Genomic DNA, 24,033 nt, shown 5'->3' with positions numbered 1-24,033 from the left:
TTTTCATAGCTCTTCCAGTAAGCAAATATATCAAGACCTGAGGAAGAATGGTATTCAGGCATTCCACTCCAGTGCTTTCCACAAAAGTAATTAGTCAAGGGTGCAGCAATTTAGGGTTCTGTGGCTTCCTAAGAGTAGTTTGAGTAGTAGTTCCAGGGAGTGGAATAAACCAGACCATGTCCTTTCCTGGTGTGACTTTTCTTTCTCTCTTGTTTTTTTTTTTTTTTTTCTTGCCGGTCTAGGGGACTGAACTCAGGGCCTGGGCATTGTCCTTGAGCTTTCCCAAGGCTAGCTTTCTACCACTGGAGCCCCAGCACCATTTCTGGCTTTTCTATGTATGTGGTACTGAGAAATCGAACCCGGGTCTTCATGCATGCTCTACCACTAGGCCAAACTCCTGGCCCCTGGTATGACTTCTTTAAGTTTCAGCATGTAATCCCCACACCATAGGGTGCCTTTCCCTCTGTCTCAACTTCCTTTCCTCTCTTTCAACCCCAGCATACACAAAAAGGAAAATAAAACTAGGTTCCTCCTCACCCATAATTGATTTCAAATGTTCCCTGAATTCTCCCAGCTGAGTAACCACCTGCAAATCCAAGCTACAGAAGACTGAGTCACTAAGCCCATGGCAGAACGACAGCTCAAGTCCAGATTTCTTCTTCCAACAAATATTTATCAAGCGTCCTGCCATGTAAAGTGGGGCAAGTCACTGTGGGGAATACAAAGATGTCTAAGAAAGTGTCCCTGCAGTAAGGCAAGTTCTCCACCTCTGAGGATCCAAGTTTTAGAGCATATCCAAGTGTGACACCTGGGGTGGGGGTGGGGAGGGCAGAGTGACCTGGACTCACATCCTTTCTCTAACATTTATTGGCACTACAGTCTTCGGCAATCCACTAAGTATTCTGAGGTTTGCTTTTTCTCAAATTGAAAAAAAATGAGCAAGGAGATTTTATTATAGAAATGTAGAATTCAAGTACATTGAAAATATTGAGTAAGAGAGAAGATGAATGAAATGTCCTGAGAGTTATGGTGATGGCAAGGAAGTCACATGACTTATGTGGTACACAACACTGGGCTTGACCTGCAGGATTTGTTTCATTCATTCCTTTATTCATGCATTTGTTTACTTGCTTCCTTGTTTTTTGCCAGTAATGGGGGTTGAACTACTCAGGGCCTGGATGCTATCCCTAATTATTTTCACTCAAAAGTGGTAGCTTACCAATTGACCACCCTTCACTTTTGGTTTTTATAGTTAATTGGAGATAAGAATCTCATGGAATTTTTCCTGTCTTGGCTGGCTTTGACCTCAGTCCCATATCTCAGCCTCCTGAGTAACTAGGATTTCAGGCACAAGCTACTGACACCTGGCTTCCTGTGGGATTTGTTAATCACATAAAAGATATGAAATAGTGTGCAGAATCCACACAAAGAACAGTGTCCAAACCAGCATTTCATTGGTACTACACAATAATGTCTCATTTCCTTAGAGAAGATACTAACTTTAATTCCTTAGGAATTTAGTTTGCTAATTTGTCAAACTGGACAGGTGATAAATAGATTCATTCTTTCATGAAATGGTCTCAGGATGAGAACACTAGAATCATCTTCAAAAGGATTCATTTATTTCATTTACAACATCATCTGTTCTCTTTTAGCCTGGGCAGTACTCTTAAATACATTGAACAAAGGTATTAAACCTTTTATGGAGCCATAAACTCTATTGAAAATCCGATTAAATCTCTGCTTAGTCCCTAGAAAAATGTTCGTGTTTACATGGCTTGCGTAATATTCAGAGCTGTGTGGGTTTCCTGAGGGCCAGGGTCTAAGCATTAGGTCACTGTTTAAAGCCTATTGACAACTTTTCTGTTTTGAGTGAAAACTACAAACTGGGATTTTACAGGATACTGTGACACCCCCTTCTCTGCAAAAAGCAGCTTTGTATTTGTAAAAAAAAAAAAAAAAAAGAGGGCTTTTGTGTGTGTGATTGTTGGTCATGGAGTTTTTGTTGGTGGCTGGTGCTCTACTTGAGCCACACTTCTTCTTCCAGCTTTTTGCGGGTTTGTTGCAGAAAATAATTTCATGGATTTTTCTGCCCCAGTTGGTTTCAAGCCAACCTGCATGCTGGCTTTGTAGAAGACACATTTAAGTAGATGTAAAGATGTATGGGTCAGGGAGGGGCGCTGTGTGTCTAGTAGCTGCTTTCAGCCACCAGAACAGAACGGCAGGATAGGTGAAGAGTCTCCCAGTTCTTGCCCAGGGCTCCTCTTAGGATACACATCCATGATCCTTCTCCTCCCTTGCCAGGAAGCCAGAGAGTCTGTCCTTAGCAGACCCTGAGCCATTGCTCAGGTCCTCACATGCAATTCCTGGATCAGGACCTTGAAGAGCCGTGGTATGGCCCCTTTGCACCTAAGATAGAAACAATTATCTCATGGCGGGGCCCTGACTTCTCCCCTGGAGGAATATGGCTACCCCCTTAGAGGATGGCATGATACATGACTTTTCTTTTTGGAACAAGACATCTGCTGTGATGGTCGTGGATTAGTGTCTTTGTGAAGGAGGATTTCCATCATGTGGCTTTCTGACTCTCCAAAAGAGAGTTGGTGTGGGGGTTGCCTGGTTCTGGAGGGAAGAACAAACCATTACTACATCTCCTCATTTCACAATCCATGGCAAGACATGCAACCCCGGAGAAGCCCTGCTTCCCTGTGGAGGCAATTGTTCCCTCTTACTCTGCTCCCTAAGCCCTTCACATGTGAGTTCCTGGGCACTGCTTCTCACGTTATTACTCTTTATGTGCATGTCTTATTTCTCTTAGCTAAAATGTCACTAGAAACCAAATACGTGTTCAGTTCACTAATGTCGTTCCCAAACCTCTACCCTGGTGATAGACACCTCTTAGTTACATTTGTATAATGAACTAGAAATTGGGATTGCTGGGTCTGCATTAGAAATGAGTAAGACAGGCAGTCCCTCTAGATTGGAGGAATTTGGGGTGAACAAAGACAGTGAGTGGTTTGCCAATTCTGCTTCTGCAGCCTTCAGAGATGGTTTAGGAGCTTCTGTAGAAGACTGCCAAGTTCTGGGCAGGAATAACCTCTCTTATCTGTTTCATAGACACAATGCTTTAACTACTTGAAGAAAGATTAAATTCTACTATGCTAGAGCAAGGGGCTGATACATGCTGGCCAGAAGGACCACATCAAGTGCAAGGTCAGCGGTTGTAATTGTCAATGAACTTTTCTTGGAATACAACCTCACTGATTTGAGTCCATATTCTTTGTAGCTGCTTCTGTGCTAAACCCCAGAGCATTAGAGTTGTGACTGAGATCTTACAGCCTGAAAAAAAAACCCTAAAATATTTACTACCTGGCCCTTTGTGTATCAACTTTGCCAACCTCTGAAACTCTGCTCTAGAGTGTGGCTTCTTGAACTTCAATATGCAGAGAGATTGAGTGGGATGCATAGTAAAATATCATGGCTACAGTAGGAGTGTACATGGTGGCAGATGCAAAGAGAATATGCCTTCTGGGACTCCAACTACAGAGAGTTTCATTGAGCAAGGACCCCGGGCACTGTGCTCTGAAGTTCCTTACTACATATTGTTTGGAGGCCACATGTCCCTACAGTAACAGGGATAAAGGCAGACAAGTTTGACTTTGGGTGAGGGACTAGCAAAGCATTCCTGAAGACTGCTGAGCAGGCTACCAGGCTCCTCCCCCTCAGCTTTTCTTTTCTCTCTCTTTCCTTCAACATTCACACTTGCATCATAGATTCATGGCTCTCCCAGCCTTTTCTGATTCCTTCCATGTTTTCTCTCAGCGTTGTCTCCTTCAATAATATTCCTGCATATGTAATCCTGTCTTGGCATCTACTACTTGTATTAACACGACTCTCTAAACCAAATGCAGAGTTGGATTGGATGGGTGGTAGCGGCCTGAGATTCTACATGTCTCACAGGCTGGTAGCTGTGCTGCTGCTGCTGCTGCTGCTGCTGCCTGTGGGAAAGAAGCATGTTAAACAGCCACAGTTGGATTTGGGGCAGGCAGCAGACTTCTTCTAGAGGAACAGGACTGGGAGGGAAATTGCTAGGTTATAGGATGACTCTGCTGTCCATTTTGAGACATTGACATACACAATGGTTTGTAATGTACCATCCTTATGGCTCATTTTTCTATTTCTAACTCTTGGAAAAGAAATGGGCTTTTGTGGCGCCTCAGTGGTCTTGGAGAAATGTGGCCATTTTCTTGCACATTAAAAGAAAAAGAGCCAGGTATCAGTGGTTCACATCTATAATCCTAACCGCTCACGAGATGGAGACCTGAGGATTGCATTTCGAAGCCAGCTCAGGCAGAAACATCCACAGCACTCTTACCTCTAATTACCAGATGTGGTGCTGTGGGCTCACAGTGGTAGGGCACTAGTCTTGAGTTAAAGAACACAGGGACAAAGCTCAGGCCCTGAGCTCAAGCCCCATAAAAAAGAAAGGAAAATAAAAAGAGAAGGGAAGAAGACCTTTAGACATTTTTCATTGGGACCCCAACAATCCCAGAGAAGTGCTGGTGGTTGAGCTGGGTACTCTCATCAAACTGCCTCTGGTTTGCTCAGAGTGTCCTTGGATGGATTCTCTCCTTCCTGAACTGAGATCTGTAGAAAAGGAGTTCCTCCTTATCCCAGAGTGCATCAGTCCCTATTGAGCATTCATGACAGATCTACAGAGAGCCTGTGGCCCCTCCGAAGTCACAGTGCATTTGGTTCTGAGGCAGCAACACTTTCTGAAGGAAAAGGAGAATGGGGCGGGGGCTGGAGAATAATAACACTCATCATTTCATATTCTAAATTTCTCCAGTCTTGATTCCCAGTTTCAGATCTGGGAGTTATCCAGTGGTCTGGTACCTGGATGGCAAAGATCATCCCACTTGTTGCAGTTCAGCTGCAAGGCTGCTCTCCCTCTCCTCATCCCCCTAACTTCACTTAGTGTAAAAGCGTCTTCCAGGTCCTTTTGACGTCAGAGACACAATATGGTGAGCAAGGCTTTGCGTGACCAGGGGCACCATTAGTTCTCACTGCACATTCTCTGCCACCTCCAGCTTCCAGTCCTCCAGGATGAGATGAAAGCCTGAGGGGATTCTGGGGACTCTGAGTGTCCCTGGGTGTTATTCTAGGGTGGGCCACAGGCTGTTGGATTGAAAATCTTTAGGAGTGACAGAGGTAGGGCTAGAAAGTAGGAAGCACCTTTGGCAGCCCAGACCAATTCAACTGTTTGCCCGTCATCAGCAGCACTTCGCTGCCCTTCCTCATACCCGGTTTCCTCCTTTGTGACTTCTTTTTTTTTTGTCTTATTCTCTGGGACTGACCATCTGATTCATTCAGAATGTGTGTGCCAGGAGGTCTGGCTCTGCTTATTTCCTGTTTTACTCCATGCTTTGAGGAGGCCAAATAAACACCTTATTTGGCATTTATTAAGAAGAAGGTAACACTTTCTTTTGGATCCTGAGCCTGTATACCCTGGATATCCACTAGCCTCAGTTCCTGAGGTCGTAAACAAGTACATAAATCCCCTGCTTCTGTTCAAGTGCATGGAATTAGGTGACTCTGGGGGGCCATCAAATTTGTTTCTGCTTGTGTCACCCACACCCTCACTCTTGCACCTTCCAGAGAAGCATATTTCTCTTCCAAGTTTTGTGTCCAAAAAAATAACATCATTATTCCCTTCTTCTGTGTTTTCTACCTGTTCTAAAACAATCCTCTTTTGAATTTTTTAAAAAGAGAACAGCCAGGAAATAAAGCTCAGTGGGCAAACAAAAACATCCCAGTACTCTTTATGAGTCAGAGGTAAGTGGTGAGTAAAAGTGGTCTTGCTCAGATATACAATATGAGAGTTGGAACCCACCATCTCAGAATGTTTTGAAGTTAAAGCATTGTCATGACAACCAGTTGGGATGTCAAGGCCAGGGGTTAGGGCTTATTTTTGGATTAGAAGGCCAGTTACCTGACCATAAGTAAAACCCAAGAGCTTGGTAATCAGCTAGCCACCCTTTACGTGGTGACTCAACAGTCACTACCTTTCTTTGCCAAGAATTGCTGCACATTCTAGATGGGTTATGAAAAGGATAGGTTGGTTCATTCATTTGTTTTAGCATTCATTTACTCATTTGACATTTATTGAGCTTCACTGAGGTTTATTAGGCATACAGTCACATATTAAGGAATAAAAGAATGGCTAACGGTAGAAGCTGTGTTTTGAAGGTGTACACAGCCTGGTAGGAGTCTTCTTAAAACTGATTAGAGCTAGAGCCATGGGAGTGGCCAGTGCAGCTGACATGAGGCGATACAACCAGAGATTCTGAAGAAATTCTGGAAGGTAGAAGAACTGGGGGAGAAGGAAGGGCAACATCAGAGTGTCAGATGGCATGAATGTACCAGCAAGGCACAGGCCTGGAGTAGGAAGATAGTTTGGACCTAACAATTAGGAGTCACTGATTATACTAAAGAGAGCAATTTTGCTCCAGAGTTGTAGGTGAGAAGAATCAGGATCACAGAACGAGATATGAATGAGTGGAGAAGTAATGCACGTGGATAGCAGGTCTTGTCTACCCTGTACAGAAACTGAACTGTGAGAGAGCAATTCACAATTAGATACAGGCGCAGAGAGCTTCTATTTTGTATGAAGTAACATCGAAGACTCAAGATCTAAACGAAAGAAGTGGAATCTAGAGTGAAAATCAGTATATACAAAGGAAAGCAATGGAATACAAATAAACAGAACTGTGAAGCATACAGATGCAAACGTAGTCCTTTTAAGAAATGATTGAGGAGCTATTTCTTTGATAAATACTTTGGGATTACTTACTTTGTGCCAGGCACTACAGCAGCTAATTTATAAATATTAACTCAAGTATTCTTTAAGACAACTCGAGGAAGGAGATGGAGAAACAGGAGCACAGAGAGAAATAGGATATACAGATAGGCCACACAAAACAAGGTCATATAGCTAGTTTACACCAAGTGTTCTCACATAGCTTTCCTATACCAAAGTCATGTAGCTAGTCCATATGTTGCCAAGGATTGACTCTGGATATTTTGCCCCTTGAATACATGTTCTTAACTACTGTGTGACTCAGGCTCTAACTGTATGGCAGGAGCAATAAGAAGTAAAGGGTCCTACCCTCTCTCCCAGTTCTGAAATTCTTTCTTCTGAAACCTTCTGACAGTGAAGGGCCCATTCACAATGGCTGGCCACTGGAGGTTTTGTTTTCCTTTGCTATCCCGTTCTCATCAGAGGGTAACACCAATAACCAATCACTGAATCATATCTGGTTGGCCTCCACATACATCATTTGGCCTTAGTATAGTAATCACATTTCATTTAATGTTGGCCAAGGTATTTCTGGCCACCTTTTACAGAAAGCTCAGTCCATTGTCTAGTCATCTGACTACAGCCAAATGGAGATTTCCCAAACAGAAAGCAGCGCAAGGGAAACCTCTGCTGTACACTCAGGATAAAGTTGCCTTTATCAAATGGAACTCTACTTGCATTATCCCCTGATGTTTATGCTGGTGTCCAGGGTTCACACGGGGGCACATTTGTATGCATATAGGTAGGTGAACAGGCTTATAACCTCTCTCTCACACACACACGCACACACACACACAGAAGAGCTCAAGTACAGTTGCATACACTGTGTCTTCCAGTTCAACTTCTAAGAGCTCCACATTATTTGTACTGAGATGTACCTTCTGTCCCCAGCCTTTTATTCTTTATAACAATCTAGAAACCTTTCCAAGTCCATGGCCATCTGGCTTGTTCTTGTTTTCTCTAGCTGAGGTTTTTAATTTTGTTTTGTTTTGCTTTTTAAATTTTTTTTATTGTCAGGGAAATGTATAGGGGGGTTATAGTTACATGCATCAGGTAGTAAGTACGTTACATTGATACCCCTTCTAGCTGAAGTTTTAATTGCTAAAACATCTCTTCAGAGAATCTTCCCTGATCTTTTTTTTTAAGATTCTTTGTTTTGTTCTCTGATAAATTTTTATACCTTATCTGAGCTTACCTGAAAATCTACCTTATTTGAACTTACCTGTTCTCTCCCTTATCTGAGCTTACTTTACTTTCTAGTCATTGGACACATCCTCATGGACTCACTTGTAGTGTTTGCTGGACACTGTGCTGGTGTTAATGAACATTTCGAGTCCAAGATGTTCTGCCATTTCTCTTGGAAGAGTAGGTTGGCTCTAATTTTCGCCTTACCTGGTTCATTACTGAATCCCTAGTGCCTCATACAGTCAACAACTCACCTAATAAATGTTTGAAAGGGGATGAATAGGCAAGGAAATAAATTAAAATTCAGTCTCATAAGTTATGAAGTGAATTGTCCTATTTTGGAAATAGGAAAAGGAAAGATTGATGATCTTTGAATCCTATTGACTTGGCAGATTGCGAAGAGGTTGGAGATTGCTTGAATAATATCTAGAAGGATCAGTTATTCTTAACTTCTTCCTCAACTCCCACTTTTCTAGCTCCACCCCCCCAAATCTGTTTTTTTTTTTTTTTTTTTTTTTTTTTTTTTTTGCCAGTCCTGGGCTTGAGCTCAGGGCCTGAGCACTGTCCTTGGACTTTCTCAAGGCTAGAGCTCTACCACTTGAGCCTCAGCACCACTTCCTGCTTTTTTCTATGTATGTGGCACCAAGGAATTGAACCCGGGTCTTCATGCATGCTAGGCAAGCACTTTAACCACTAGGCCAAACTCCCGGCCCCCCCAAATCTGTTTATATTTGGCAGATATTGACCAGGAAGTAGTCTATAAAATTTTCATGTAATTTACAACTTGGTTTAACAGTGATGATTTTTAATCTTTCGGAAGCTTTGAACTTTGTCTCCTGTTTTGCAAGCACAGTTCCTTCCTTGTTCCTGTGTGACTTTTGTCTGTACACATGTTCACATTAGTATCCCTAGGTATGCTAGTGAGGAGAGTGTGCATCTAGAGAAAGATGAGTAACACTAGCATGCAGCTGAGGCCCACAGGGGCTTGTGTTCCAAGCCTTTTCAATTTTTCTGCCCTTTGTGTGGCATCTCAAAATCTGGACTGTCTTTTAATTATTAATTGTGGGGACAAATTAATGCTAATTTAAAATAGACCTATAGGCCGGGAGTTTGGCCTAATGGTAGAGTGTTTGCCTAGCATGCACGAAGACCCAGGTTCGATTCCTCGGCACCACATACATAGAAAAAAGCCGGAAATGGTGCTGAGGCTCAAGTTGGTAGAGCTCTAGCCTTGAGAAAGTCCAAGGACAGTGCTCAGACCCTGAGCTCAAGCCCAGGACTGGCAAAAAAATAAAAAAAAATAGACCTATAGGCAAATCCTAGTTCAGGTGATTGTTTTTATCCATTTACTCACTTACTGGTCCACTTATTCAACAGATGATTATGGAACACAAGGTAGGTATTAAATAATTATTTTTGAAATAAGCTCCAGTTTCACATAGAATAATTATAAACAAAAACCATAGCAGAGGTCTTTTTGGACACTGTTTGCTTCAAGGCACATTAATAACTTGAAGCAATGACACCGTCAAATATCCTTATAATCCTTATAATGCAGCTTATGGCATGGATCCTGAAGAAGAAGGTAATAATAGGCAGAATTCCCTCCCTGGGTTTGGCAGACTTGCTGGGCTCTTGGGCCAGCATGGCTGAGGAGTGGTCTCCCAGACAGTGGTCTCACCTTCTCTGCCTCTGGTAACTGAGCAGTGATCTACCATAAATGGTGTGCTGCAGAAATCTGGGAACTGAAGAAAAGGCTCTCGTTCCCTGAATGTTCCTGGTACTTCTTGGCACATCACTCTTTCTAATCCGATGGCCCACTAGCCTGTAGCCTTCTTTCTCTCCAAACACATACATGTAGATCCAACTTGAGGTAAATTTTAAGTATCTTTGCTAAACTGGGCAAGCTACCTTATGTCTTGTAGCTCCTTGCCTCTGTGCAAGTTTTCTCTTCTCCTTCAATGTCCTAACCTCATCTAAATCTACTTCCTTCCCAGGATGAGCTGAAATGCTGGATTTATGGACCAGTATTCTAGATTCAAATTCATTACCAGCAGTTCTTTGCCCCTGATGGGCACATCATGGGTAAACTGTAGCAAATGATGCTTTTTCTCTCAGGCTTGCAATAATGAAACACATTTAGGTAAATTGCAGGCTTAGAGCTCTGCCTAGTTCACAGTAAGTGCTTAGTGTTGGGCGCTGTTTCGTATTCTGGGGAGATGCAAGAACCCAGAGTTTGATCTCATGATACTCTTAGCTGAGCTGCCAGGCCTGGCTCATATTTCTTTTCCTAAAGGCTTTTCCCACTCGTTCTAGTTCCTGCAAACTCTCCTTTCTCAAGCTCTTATCGAATGCACATCTATGCAGTGCAATTTAGCATGGAATTGTTTGTAGTGAAACTTGATTAGTAAGTATCCTTAGCTAACTAGACTGACTATAATGTTTTACTTACTCTGCTTTTTAGGAGATAGAAGTACATGATTACAAGATGAATTCAAAGGAGGAATCCAGTAGAAAACAACTTTGTCAATAACTATGTCATTAACTATGATACCAGTTCAATCCTTTCCATGTGCTATGGCTCAAGTCACAGGCATAGAGTAACAAGAAACAGGATGATGGCTTTGAATTCATTAAGGTGAATCTAGACACATATTCTATTGTTTTTATTTTAAAATTTTTATTATCTATGTAGCTGTACCAAGGAGTTACCATTCAACAAAGCAGTTTATGTTCAATGTTTCTCCTCTCAACCTTCTCACCCATTCCACACAACCTGTCTTTCAGAATATGCCACAGGGAAAATTTTATTATCCAGGCATATTCTGTTCATGTAACAGATAAGCCAATGCAACCCATCTTCTTAGATGGGGAAGGTGGGCACAGAGAGAAAATGACATTTACCTGATGCCACAAAAGGTATACTGAGGATGATACATGCTCATGTCTTCTTTTCTTTTTGCCAGTTTTGAACTAAGGGCCTGAGCATGGTCCTTGAGCTTTTTTAAGGGTAGTGCTCTATGACTTGAGCCACAGCACCACTCCCAGATTTTTCTGGGACTTTATTTCAATTCCCCTAGGATGCCTAAGCTTAATTTAAATCTTGGATTAGAAAGCAGAAGGAAAAAAATTAAGAGGGAGCCTTATACCTTTAGTCTTTCTCACACACAAGTGTCAGTTCATTAGATTACATATTTTCTTCTGTCTTTCCTATTTCTTACTCAGAAATTAAGCAGTTCAAACCATTTTATAGTAGGGGTTTACTCAGAGGTCAGCTTTAAGAGTCCTCATTGAATACTAGACTCTAAAGCCTTACCTGGGTTCAATTTGTGAGCCAACACTCCACATCCTCCCAGATTTCCACAGTGCAGAACAAAAGGGCTTTGAGTTTTTTAGTTCTTTTTTTTGCCAGTCCTGGGCTTGAGCTCAGGGCCTGAGCACTGTCCTTGGACTTTCTCAAGGCCAGAGCTCTACCACTTGAGCCTCAGCACCACTTCCGGCTTTTTTCTATGTATGTGGTACCAAGGAATCGAACCCGGGTCTTCATGCATGCTAGGCAAAGCACTTTAACCACTAGGCCAAACTCCCGGCCCCTGAGTTTTTTAGTTCTGACTGGAAAAGTATTTGGGTGTGTGTGGTATTGGGTCACCAATCTCATGATACCTTTTTTTCCTAGAATTGATATTTGACATCAATTGACAGGTGTTTCCCAGTAGATAGGTTATAGAAACTACTTACCTTTCAAAAGTAGGATATTTTAATGGTAAGGTGGTATTGTATTGCTCAAGGGGTCTGGTTTGTTTTTCTATTACAGATGATGCTCTTGTGAACAACCTTGTGAACACCTCTTAGATTGCTTCTTTAACAGTGATTGTTAGAAATGGGAGTTCAGACCTGAAGAGTAAACGATGGTCAAGTGTTTTTCCAGTGTGGTTTACCAATATTCTCTCTCCACAATAGTTCTCTAGTATACCTTTTTATCTCTGCAATGGCACTTGACCTCTAGACAATAAGCAATTTTCCTCTTTGCCAACTTTCAAGACAGTAATTTTTATCTAGTAGTCATTTGTGTTAGATCTTTAAAGCAATCCTATTTCTTCTTTTCCTCCTCTTCCCCTCCCCTTCTTCCTCTTCCTCCTCCTCCTCTTCCTCTGTCTCTTTGTCCTTCTTCCTTATTCATGTCTTTACAGGTGGCATGTGAGCTGTGGAAAATGTCCCAGATGGACACTAGGCAAACATGGTCATAGTGTGTATGTGTGTGTGTCTTTACATATGTGTATGTGAAATAAATGAGTTGCAAGTGCGAGTGGAAGAGATGCACTTTGTGGGTGTTATTTGTCTATGAGTCCCTAGGTGTCTTTTCTCGTACTCACTGCTGAGGAAGCCCAATCTGTGTTTTCCTATCTGCAGTAAACAGAGAGTCCCTGGTATAAGTCTTCAGAAGTTCTCAGTACATGCAATTTCAGGCAGATGCTGCTATTGTTAGTTACCTGTATAGTGGGTACTTCTGACTTTGTTCCCTGCACCACCCTTCTCTCAATCAATAACAATAATTGGAAGAGTAGCTAGTTTATGTTGTGCTTGACCAGGAACTGTGCTAACTACACACTCTAGGGTCACATATGGGCCACTTTTTTAGTTGTGAACTCCCTTAGATTTTTATGCTAGTGAGTATTTTTCGGCACCTTCAGGCAATTTCAAACCTATCCTCTGCTCTGCCTGCAAACCTACCTCATGGCCTCCCATCCTACACATGGTTGGCCTGTGAGAAGCATCCATCCAGCTTTTTATCATTCTTGCCTGTGATAAGAGCATGACTAAAATGAAAAATTTGCTGGAAGGATGCTAGGAAATTGGCCCCCAGGAGGTTTCGTCTCACTCTGTGCTCTAATTCGTACAACACTGGATTCATAGATGAAAAGCTATCCTATTCCTGTCTCAACTGAAAGTTATCTAGAACAGCTGAAAAACACCTAACTACCCCTCTTCTCCCTTTCACTTTTTTCTACTCTTCCTGCTTTCTGCCAGGTTTTCCTTTTCTTTGATCAGTGGCTTTTTCCTTCTACTCCTTGGTCGTTTTTATCCACTCTTGCACTCTCTTGTGGGGGGTGGTGGTTGTCTGGGGTAAGTAGTTCTGCAGAAGGGAGTGCATACAGGTGTGAGGCAACCGGGCATAACATCCTGAGAAATGATCTTTCCTTGTATTAGACTGATTTATGGTCATGACCTAACCTGGCCCTGGTTTTTGCTCAGTTTTCCTCCTGAAAAACAAACTTGCATCAACCACCACACAGTATGCTGCTTTTCTTTTTTAAGTTACCAGCCAATGACACTATGCATAACTCCTTGTTTTGTCAAGTGAAACTTCACCTTCCTGGAAGCTGCTGGGACTTCTTGGAGATGCAGGACTTCTCACATCTGCTTCATCATCCAGACGTGTAGAGCAACACTCTGCCATGGGGATTTCTTGGAAGGGAGGCTCCACAGCTGCGCTTGCCAAAAGCAGCATCTCTGCAGAAACCTTCCTTTTACCTCTGCCACCTTGGCTTGTTGTTCAGTGATCTCCTTTGGGAGATTCTGCCATGGACTGACGTATCCAGGGTGGAGTTTCCCCACAAGGAAATCTCCCAGGAAGGTTTCCTCTATGTGCTGTCATCCTGCTGTATAGGATCTAGAAGCAAGGAACTCATTAGATGATGGCTAGGGAAAAGCAAAGGTAAAATACTGAGGGATATATAACTGTAGTTGCAGAGTGAAGAGAATGTTAGATCCTTCTGGTTCATTCTTCTGCATCACATGCAATTGCAGTGTTTCTAGGGACTCCCCAATTTGGGCAGGAATGCCCTTTTTGTGGGCAGGGTCCAGCAACACAGCCTCTTCTGCCAACTTCAATAGCAGTGGGGATATTGTAGAGATAACAGTCCACTATTCCTTGACCCTGCGGGCAGTCCACAGACATGTAAGACAAGACTCTTTGTATCAAGGATCTCTCAAAATGCTTGCTTAAACAATTAAACAAACAATAGTAATAGATGGGTCAGTAAGCTGTAGATGGTCACAGTCAAACACTTTATAGATAAGACAAAACTGAGGATGGATTTTGAAGGGCCTCCCAGAGGGAGAAGGTATTTCATATGGGACAGATATCATATTATTCATGTGGACTGTACTTGCATGGTTGGTGTTGGAAAGTGACATATCAATCAAGGAGGAAAGTTTTAATTGGGGTAGAAGAGAAGAATGGAGTTTGAGAGCCCAAACATCTTCCCAGCATTTTTTATTTTTTGGAGGGGAGTCATGGGGCTTGAACTCAGCCTAGGCTGAGTCCCTGGGCTCTTTAGCTCAAGGCTACTGCCCTACCCTTGAGCCAAGCCCCATTTCCTATTTTCTAGAAATGAATTGGAGATGAGAGTCTCATGTCCTTTTGTGCCCAGGCTGGCTTTGAACTTGGATCCTCAGATCTCAGCCTCATGAGTAGCTAGGATTACACCGTGTACAGCTTCAGCATCTGTTTTGAGAAATATTTATTTGATTCTTCTAGAACAAGTTTTTATAATGCTATCAAAATCTGTGCATGTACCCCTTTGCTTTGAGGAAGAAAAATGTATAGATGCTACTTTCGCTTTTGTCAGTACCAAACAATGAAAATATCAAAGAGAGTGAGTTTCCTGAGAGTCCTCCAAACTTCAGAATTTTCTTTCCCTTTCTCCCTCCCTCTCCCACCTTGTCTCTCTCTCTCTCTTCCTCTCCAGATTGACCTTAGGCTTTAATCTGGGATTACAGGCCTAGCTTACATGACTGACTAGTTTATTTGATGAAATAGAACTCTTGTTGACGTTTGCTCAGACTAACTTCAAACTACAAACTTCCTGAAGTCCACTGCCCAAACAGCTAACATTATAGTTGTGTGTCACCAGGTCTTCCCTTATTTTATTCCCTCATTATTTATTTATTTATTTATTTATTTATTTATTCTTTTGCCGGTCCTGGGGCATGAATCCAGGGTCTGCGTACTGTCCCCGAGCTTCTTTTGCTCAAGGTTAGTACTCTACCACTTGAGCCATAGCACCACTTCCAGATTTTTCTGTGTATGTGGATCAAACCCAGGGCTTCCTGCATGCTAGGCAAGCACTCTATCACTAGGCCAAACTCCCAGCCTTTCTCTTTCATTTATTATTATTATTATTATTATTATTATTATTATTATTAGTCATAGGGCTTGAAATTGGCCTGGGCACTGTCCCTGAGCTCTTCATCTCAAGGCTACTACCCTACCCCCAGGCCTGGGCATTGTTCATGAGTTCTTCAGCTCAAGGCTACTGCCCTACCCCTGGGCCTGGGCATTGTCCCTGAGCTCTTTATCTCAAAGCTACTGCTCTACCCTTGAATCAAGCCCCACTTCCTGTTTTCTAGAGGTTAACTGGAGATAAAAGTCTTAGGTCCTTTTGTGCCCTGGCTGGCTTTGAGCCTTGATCCTCAGATCCCAGTCTCTTGAATAGCTAGGATTACAGGCGTGAGCCACAATGCCTGGCTCTCTTGCATTTTTAAGTTGACATGCATTTATAACTCCTGAGGTAGTTGATATCTTTCCTCTTCATTATGGTGCCAAAAGCACCGGGGAGGCATCAGTCTCACTCTTTGGGACTGCCACCAGTTGAATCCATTCTATAAAAACAACTTTCAGAACATCCCATTAGGGGACAGGAGAGATTGCTAGTTGAGAGGGGGGTGAGCCACCAGAAGTTGTCCTGCTGGAGTGGTGGGAACGTGTGAGTAGCTCCTAGCAAGGCCAGTTCATTTTTAATCTTGATTACAGTCTCTCCAAACACAATTTCCTATTCTACCAGTTATACACCTAGTAGGGAATCCAAGGAAAAGACCTGATGAAAATCATTGGCTTGGAACAAATTTCTGGCTGTGTGCTATTTAAATTAGCCTCTCTCCACTTCCCCCCCACCCCCAAGATCATAGTCTTGGACAGAGGACAACAAACCCCCACCCTCTTTGCCTAGAACAGATTATTGAGTAGGGTATGTCATAGAAGAACTTGGGAAGTCTACCCAGAAATGTTACCAAATATTCGGCAAGGTAGCCTGTCAGTTTAGACTTTGGTCAATAGTGAAGAAGGATAAATGATTGCATCAGTCATTTACTTTTTCCCTCTTACTGTTTTTGGTTGTGGAGTTTTTGGAAAAACCAGATCCCAGTTGTCTTCAAGATGCAAGGAAAGAAAGTGGGTCTTCAGATGCATTACTGCTAGTTTTTTTTTACTAGTCCATATCACAAGCCACTTACAACTTTCTTCTGAGTAACTCTTAACTTAGAATGTGTCCGTGTAGTATAAAGAACACTTGGTTCTGATTCTTGTCTTTTGTACTTGCTGGATGTGAGATTATGAATTGTTTGTATAATAGCCTAATGCTTAGTTTATGGCCTATAAGAGAAGATACAAAAATTCAGTTCATACATTTTGTGGTATATTTTACTAGGGCTGGCTCATGATCCATGGTTGGAGGACAGGTGACATTTAATAAAAGGTGGTTCAAGTCTCTGTATGCCTTCTTGGGCATAAGCAAGTTAAAAGACATAATTTAAGAAATGGAAACGATTTCATCTCTACATGGGGATACATTTAGAATCCCCTACCCACTGAACAACTATTTGTGACCCTCTAAATCATAAGGCTCATGCTTTTCTGGATTGTTTTTTCTAATAGTCTGGAATATTACATTTTTGTTTGTGAGAACAAACAAACTGGAACTTTTACTTTCAAATCCTGATAATTTGTGATAATAGAGAAATAGATGTAAATAATTTTTGTTGTAGATATATGAGTCTATTCTATTAAGATACCCATCATCGGGCCAGGAGTTTGGCCTAGTGGTAGAGTGCTTACCTAGCATTCACGAAGACCTGGGTTCGATCCCTCAGTACCACATACATAGAAAAAAGCCAAAAGTGGTACTGTGGCTCAAGTGGTAGAGTTCTAGCCTTAAGAAAATCCAAGGACAGTGCTCAGGCCCTGAGCTCAAGGATCAGGACTGGCCAAAAAAACAAAAACAAAACCAAAAACCAAAAAACCCAAACCCCTCTAAACTCCCCCCCCACAAAAACCAAAAAACCAAAAACCAAAAAACAAAAAAACAAAGATACCCATCATCTGTAAATATGATTTTTAGAGTTGAGAGCAAGAATAAGATAAACAAAGACATGCTCCTTTAATTTACTATATTTTTTCCAAACTCAGTTTCAAAAGATGGCAAGGTGTTCAAACAAGTTTAAATTTAGTAAACATTGATATATACCAGAAGACATTTGGATGAAAGTGCTGAAAAATTATTCATAAGGTTTTAAGACAATGTGGTCCAAATGTTTGGCTTCAAGTTCACTACCATTTTTTTGTGTTACATCATTTGATCTGATGTTTCTAACCATGGGCTATCATAGTTCAGTTTGGTGTTGAGTGATCTCATAAATCATATTAGTGATCTGATCCCTCTGTTCTTCCCAAGAATGTGGCTTTGATGAACAAACAACAGTTGTAATGTGTTTGCTTCTATCACATGTACATCCAAAGTTGTAAAAGCTCAATGTTGCACAAGCTCAGAGTTTCACCACATATATTGTATTGGCTTAGACTGTGTTGGTCTGTCAGCCCTTGCTCTGCTAGACTGGGCAGAAAAGGATGTCTCCTGAATATTAAGGCTCTGTAACTTTTCTTTTGAAACAAAATTCATCTTGTTTCTGTGTAATGAGGTCAAGGGAGCAGGGCAAAGGGAGAGCTTCCTGAGGGCATGTGGAGAGCTGGGCTGGAAGCTCAGCGATCATGGTTGGACAGAGTGTATTCACAGGTGCATTTGGTTACAGAGTGTTCTGGTAAACAACATAAAGCTCAAAATCCAAAGTGGAGGCAATAGGTACTCCATTTTCATTGCAAAAGGTCATATCTTCAGAAAAGCAGGCTATCTAGTGAGCCGGAAATGGAGACACTTGGCATCTTGTATTTATTTTCCTTTTGAATCTAGAAGTGCTGGAATTAGATCCTGCTGCATCACCAGAGCCAATTGTACATTTCTCTTCCCAACTCCATGTACAATGACATCATAGTAGTAACCTGAAATTGGCTCTCATGGGAGTCATATATACCACAACCATTGGCCAATACTGTAGATTTGCCACTTCGCAACGAAGGTTTGTAGCTTCCTTTGAGACCAAGTATGGAGAAATACTTATTTTTATTGTTTTTCTATCAAGTGTAAGCACAAAATGTTAAAGTATTCACAACTGAAACAAGATACCTATTGAGTTGTTAATTAGTAACTTATATAGGAAGTCTAGTAATTTATATTCCAACTCATTTACATACTGTATGTGTATCAAAATGTAATTAACTCTATGGTACTGTAGCACATTTGTTCGTAAGTCAACTGGAAGACATAATTGAGGTTCTAAAGTGTTTATTAAAATATGTGAACCAACAAGAAGATATGGATAAGGGTAACTTAGTATTGATCATGTAGTTTGTCTTCTTTTTTGAAAATCCACCCAATAGAAGAGGTTTCAGAGCAATAGTTCTTAATTCCTTTGGCAAATTTGTATGGAACTAAGAAAACAAACAAACAAAACAGTAGTAACTGCTTCCCATTGCATCATAGCTAGTCCTTACCTGTGTTTTTAAAGGTTGTTAGAATTACTAGGTAGGGACTATTTTGGTTAAAAATGATTTTACTTTTTATTTTTTCTTTTATTGTAAAGGTAGTGTACAGATGGGTTATAGTTACGCGAGTTGGATAATAAGTGCATTTCCTTTTGAACAGTGTCACCCCTTCTCTTGTTTTTTTTTTTTTTTTTTACAGTTTTCCCCTCCCAATCCCCCTTCCCCACAAGATGTATACTATAGTTCATTTCCAATGTAGTGCCTTGTGGGTGTCATTTCTTCATTTGTTCATCTTTTGTGTCACCATTTCTGTGCTCCCATTTACCTCCCCAAATCAGATAAATTTACAAAAGGTACAGAAATAAAACAAAACAGCAACTTAGGAGAAACCAACAGAAACAAACAAACAAAAAACCCAAACCAAAACAAAAGGCAAAATAACAAAAATCCTCTTAAGTGGAAATGTTTACTTTTAATCAGACACAAGAGGAGCTTTAAAGAGATCATTTTAATAAAAAGTGGCTATTTATAAAACATTTGGTATCATCAAAAGCAGAAGCTCATGTTTTAGAGATCCAGAACCCCCAACTGCAAGTGCTATTAGTATGAACTCTATAGGGTCAAGAATACATAAAGTTCTTTTTGTCATAGTCTAGGAGGGATGAAGGCTCGATATGAACCTCAAGCACCAGATCCTACAGTGATCAAATCACTATCATTCATTTATTAGCTCCCGAAATATTTATTAAGCATTTTTGTGTAGATGGAAGTATATGTTTGTAAGAATGCCCTTGTGTAATTTACAAGGGAAGGCTGATCCCAACACTATATCCTAAAAGAGATACCCCTGAGGTCAAGAAAGAGCAACCACCAATGGGATACTGGGAAGGTTCAGGGCCTCCACTCTGTACCCCTGTTTCCTTTCATCTGTGATTCTGTCACATTTGACATTAATACCTCTACCTGCTACTACATTACCAAGGATCTGCTACCCGCAGATTATCAAATGGATTTCTTATTTCTGTGGCTTTTCTGAGCAAAGCATATGAGGTGGTGAGTGGAAGGGACCTTCTTTTACCTGGAAAGTTTTGTGTGTGTACTGCGGTAGGTATTGTTGCATACAGAATAAACATCTTTGTAATTGATTGTCTGGGGTTTGGAGCTGGAGCTTATTCCATTTTGCTTTCTTTGGGAACAGTTTGTGCTATAGAAGACGGGTCTTTCTTTACCCACAGGGGATAACAACCCAGGAAAAATGTCTAGAAGTGGCAATCTCCGACAGACCTTTCATTCATCACTTCCTAGTTTTCCCTCTGAGACTCATTTTTGTGTTCAATGGAGGAAATGATTCTTTGAAGAGACACAGGATTTATTGCCATTTGTAAATGAGTAGAGCCACCCTCGTGGAATCTGAGCTGGGGTCAGAGAGAATAGGGCAGAGATTCAAAGTCGGTGAAGGTGCTCATGAAGGATATTGTTGATATAGTGCTAACGAATGCCCATCATTTGAGTTGCTTGTCCACTCCCCAGCTTTCACTGGGGGAGGGGCATTTGAAAATATTTAAGGGAAGTAAATTGAGTGGAATCTCAAATGAGATTCCTTTGGGGACCGAGAGAGTATGGTCAGGCATCCAGGCGGGGAATCTGTTGTCATTTCTCTGTATATTTTTTTTTTCCAATTAAAAATCCTTCCTTCTTGCTATTCACACATATTTTTCCTCCCCTCCCTTTCTCCATTTTCCTTGTATTTGGTATTTCTCCCCTGGATTCTTCCTTCTTTCCCAGGTGTGTTTGATAACTGCTCCCACACGGTCAATGACAAGGGCTGGGCGCTGGGCATCCGCACAGGCGAGGAGAGGGGAAGGAGAGACGCTCGATTCTTCTTCTCCCTCCGAACCGACCGTGTGAAGAAAGCGACCATTGTGACTGGCCACAGACACTACCAGCCAGGCATGTGGACACACGTGGCCGCCACTTACGATGGACAGCGCCTGGCCCTGTATGTGGACGGCACGCAGGTGGCAGGCAGTGCAAAGCAGTCTGGTCCTCTGAACAGCCCCTTCATGGCGTCTTGTCGCTCTTTGCTCCTGGGTGGCGACAGCTCGGAGAATGGACATCATTTCCGGGGACATCTGGGCACGCTGGTCATTTGGTCCACCGCTCTCTCGCAAAGCCAACTGCAGTCTTCTGGCCAATCCGAGGACTTCAGCACCCTCCTCCTGACTGCCACGTTTGCGCTTCTGAGGGAGCAGTGGACCCCCTTCAGAGACGACCAATACCCTCAGCTGGAGGTTCTCAAGGCCTCAGAGCCCCAGCCTGAGATCCTGTCACCTTTGCGGCCCCCACCTTGCGGGCAGACAGCCTGTGACAACGTGGAACTGATCTCCCAGTACAATGAGCACGGGCCTCTAAGGGGGGAGAAGCTGATCCGATACCGGGTGGTGAACGTCTGTGATGATGAGGGCCTGCACCCCACCGTGAGCCAGCAGCAGATCCTCAGGCAGCACCGGGCGCTCGCCCAGGCCTTCAGCCGCTACAACATCAGCTGGCAGCTGAGCGTCCACCACGTCCACAATTCCACCTTGCGCCACCGGGTGGTCCTGGTGAACTGTGAGCCCAGCAAGATTGGCAACGACCACTGTGACCCCGAATGCGAGCACCCTCTCACTGGCTACGATGGGGGGGACTGCCGTCTGCAGGGCCGCTGCTACTCCTGGAACCGCAGGGATGGGGTGTGTCACCCCGAGTGCAACAACATCCTGAACGACTTCGACGACGGAGACTGCTGCAACCCCGACGCCACGGACGTGCGCAAGAACTGCTTCGACCCTGAATCACCCAGGAGGTAAGGAGCCGGGGACGTTTCTACTAGGGTGCTAACCCTTCTACTTCTAGAGGCCCAACAGGGTTTGCTCGGTTCCCCAAGAAAGTGTTGCTTTCCATCCCTGATCTTGCCATTCCCATTGACACTGCAATTGAAATAAGGGCTAAACTTCTCACCTAGCTTCCCAAGCCGCACCACAATCAGCCCCTGCCCAAGTTCTGTCTCAACTTCTCATCTAATTAGTGCTCCCATGCAGTGGCAACCAACTCAAAACTCTGTGACGGACGTTTCAGATTGAAACCATCACAGGTGTCATTATTCCAGTCTGAGCAGCAGCCTTTGAATGTAGCCAGGCACTGATTTCCAGAGAGGGGTCATTTTCTCTCAATTCCGACTGTCCTAACCTTATTTGAGTTTATCGCTGCCTCTGAATTGACATTCCAGACAGAGAAGTGTTGTGAACTTTCATTCACACACATTTGTCATTATGCCTATGTATCACTAAAGAAAGTAGTTATACTTTGTGTAAGTCCCAAATATTTGAAAGTTTTGATTGTCAAAAATATTTAAATCAGAGTAATGGACAATGAGGTGAAAAATGAAGTCAGTGGGGCTGGGAGTTTGGCCTAGTGGTAGAGTGCTTGCCTAACATGCATGAAGACCTGGGTTTGATTCCTCGGTACCATATACATAGAAAAAAGAGGGAAGTGGTGCTGAGGCTCAAGTGGTAGAGCTCTAGCCTTGAGAAAGTCCAAGGACAGGGTTCAGGCCCAGAGCTCAAGCCCAGGACTGGCAAAAAAAAAAAAAAAGAAATTAGCCAAGTTCACACATATAATTCTAGCTACTCAAGAGGCTGAGACTAGGAGGATTGAGGTTTGAAGTCAACCTGAGCAAGAACAGTCTGAGAGACTCCAAGATAACCAAATATATGTCAGGCTAGAGGCAAGGCTTAAGTGTTAGAATGCTAAACATTAGCTAGAAAGCTGAATGAGAGTGAAGCATTCTTAAATCCAGGGTATTGATACAAATTTCTTTTTCTCCACTTTTTAGCTTTTCTCCCCATAGACAATAAACAAAATTGCTCCCTTTACTTATTTCTTTTGGAAATTATCTTTTGTCTCTAAATAGACTTTTCTTGATCAGTTTTAAACATTATCCATTGACTTTCTCTTGAGATAGAGATAAGACTAACTTTGCTACATTATATCCTGTCACCTTTTCAGTCTTATGACATACCTATTTTACTATTTCAGTTGAAGCAATTGTAACACTTCTTTATTATTCCTAGGGTATTTGTTATAGTACTCCCCTTGGATACCAGACCTAGGGATGCTCAAGTCCCTTATATAAGTTATATTTTTTATGTCGCTTACACACATTTTCTCATATACTTTAAATCATTTCTAGAGCATTGGTAATACTCAATACACTATAATGCTACATAAAATTTTGTTATATTGGTAACATAATGACAAAGAGAAACCCTATACATGTTCAGTGCAGATGGAACATTTTAGATCCACCATTCCTTCAGTTCATGGAGACAGAACCCATGAATACAGAGGGCTGAATTTAATATGTAAAATTACATAATACTTACATGTAAACACATATATGTTTACTATTTGCAAATATATATAGTATTTCCAGCATTAGACTATGAAATTTAATTTGTTGCAGGACAAAGTATCATTCTATTATTTCCTTTCTTGATCAGCTTCTTCTTATATCACCAGAGTCCCTTCTTTCCTTCTCAATAACCACTAATATTTCCAATTCCTTTTTCATACATGCTTATTAATGAAATGTTTTCTAAATTATTGGGGAGTTTTTAACCCTTCTCTGGCACTTTCTGTTATAGTTCCTTCTGTTTTCTTCTAATATTTACCAGTTATTTTATCATTTTGGAACTTCATTACATTTTAATTGGATTGGAGCCACTGTGTCTTGAATTACTTCAGTATCTCTCAATTTACTACCTTATTTTACTGGAAAATATCCTTATGTATCTCTGTAGGGAAAGATGTTTTAAGTAACTTTTCAGAAAATAACTTCTCAAAAATTTTTAGGCCTTTACATGAGATAGCTGTTCTCTGTGTGAAATTTTGAGTTTGAAAACATTTTTGCTAAAACTTTGAAGAAATGTATCAATTGACTCTAATTTCTGTTCTGACAGTTCTGTGATAGTTCCTCCCACCTCCCTCCTGCACTCTCCCTCTAATATATATAATACATAATGTGTATATAATATATAGGTATACATCTAGAGACATGCAAACTTGTTTATATGTGTGTGTATTTGTTTATTTTAGGGTTTATTTAAAAGGTTATCTTTTGTCTCTTGTTGAAAAGAATTTGTGACAATTTTAGGATCTGATAAGATCCTCCTATTCTTTTATTAAGCACTTAGTGGGTCCTATGAATTTGGACACTCATGAAAATTTTTCTAAAATTATTGCTTTGACATTTTCTTTTAGTTTTGTCTTATCTCTCCATGAGATAGTTGGA

At 41.7% G+C, this 24,033-nt stretch overlaps 1 protein-coding gene across 1 annotated transcript in view; it reads left to right on the top strand.

Annotated features, from left to right (window-relative positions):
- Positions 1–24,033, top strand: part of Pappa2 (pappalysin 2) — a 232,828-nt gene that overhangs the window by 4,333 nt on the left and 204,462 nt on the right. The window contains exon 2 of the mRNA XM_090339770.1: positions 20,487–21,546. Coding sequence (XP_090195896.1) covers positions 20,487–21,546 — 1,060 coding nt within the window. The remainder of the gene's footprint in view (positions 1–20,486; positions 21,547–24,033) is intronic.

This window comes from Megascapheus bottae, chromosome 10, assembly GCF_031878675.1.
Source record: "Megascapheus bottae isolate mThoBot1 chromosome 10, mThoBot2.hap1, whole genome shotgun sequence".
NCBI lineage: Eukaryota > Metazoa > Chordata > Mammalia > Rodentia > Geomyidae > Megascapheus > Megascapheus bottae.
The sequence above is the reverse complement of the archived record's forward strand: the minus strand, read 5'-3'. Positions and strand labels throughout refer to the sequence as shown.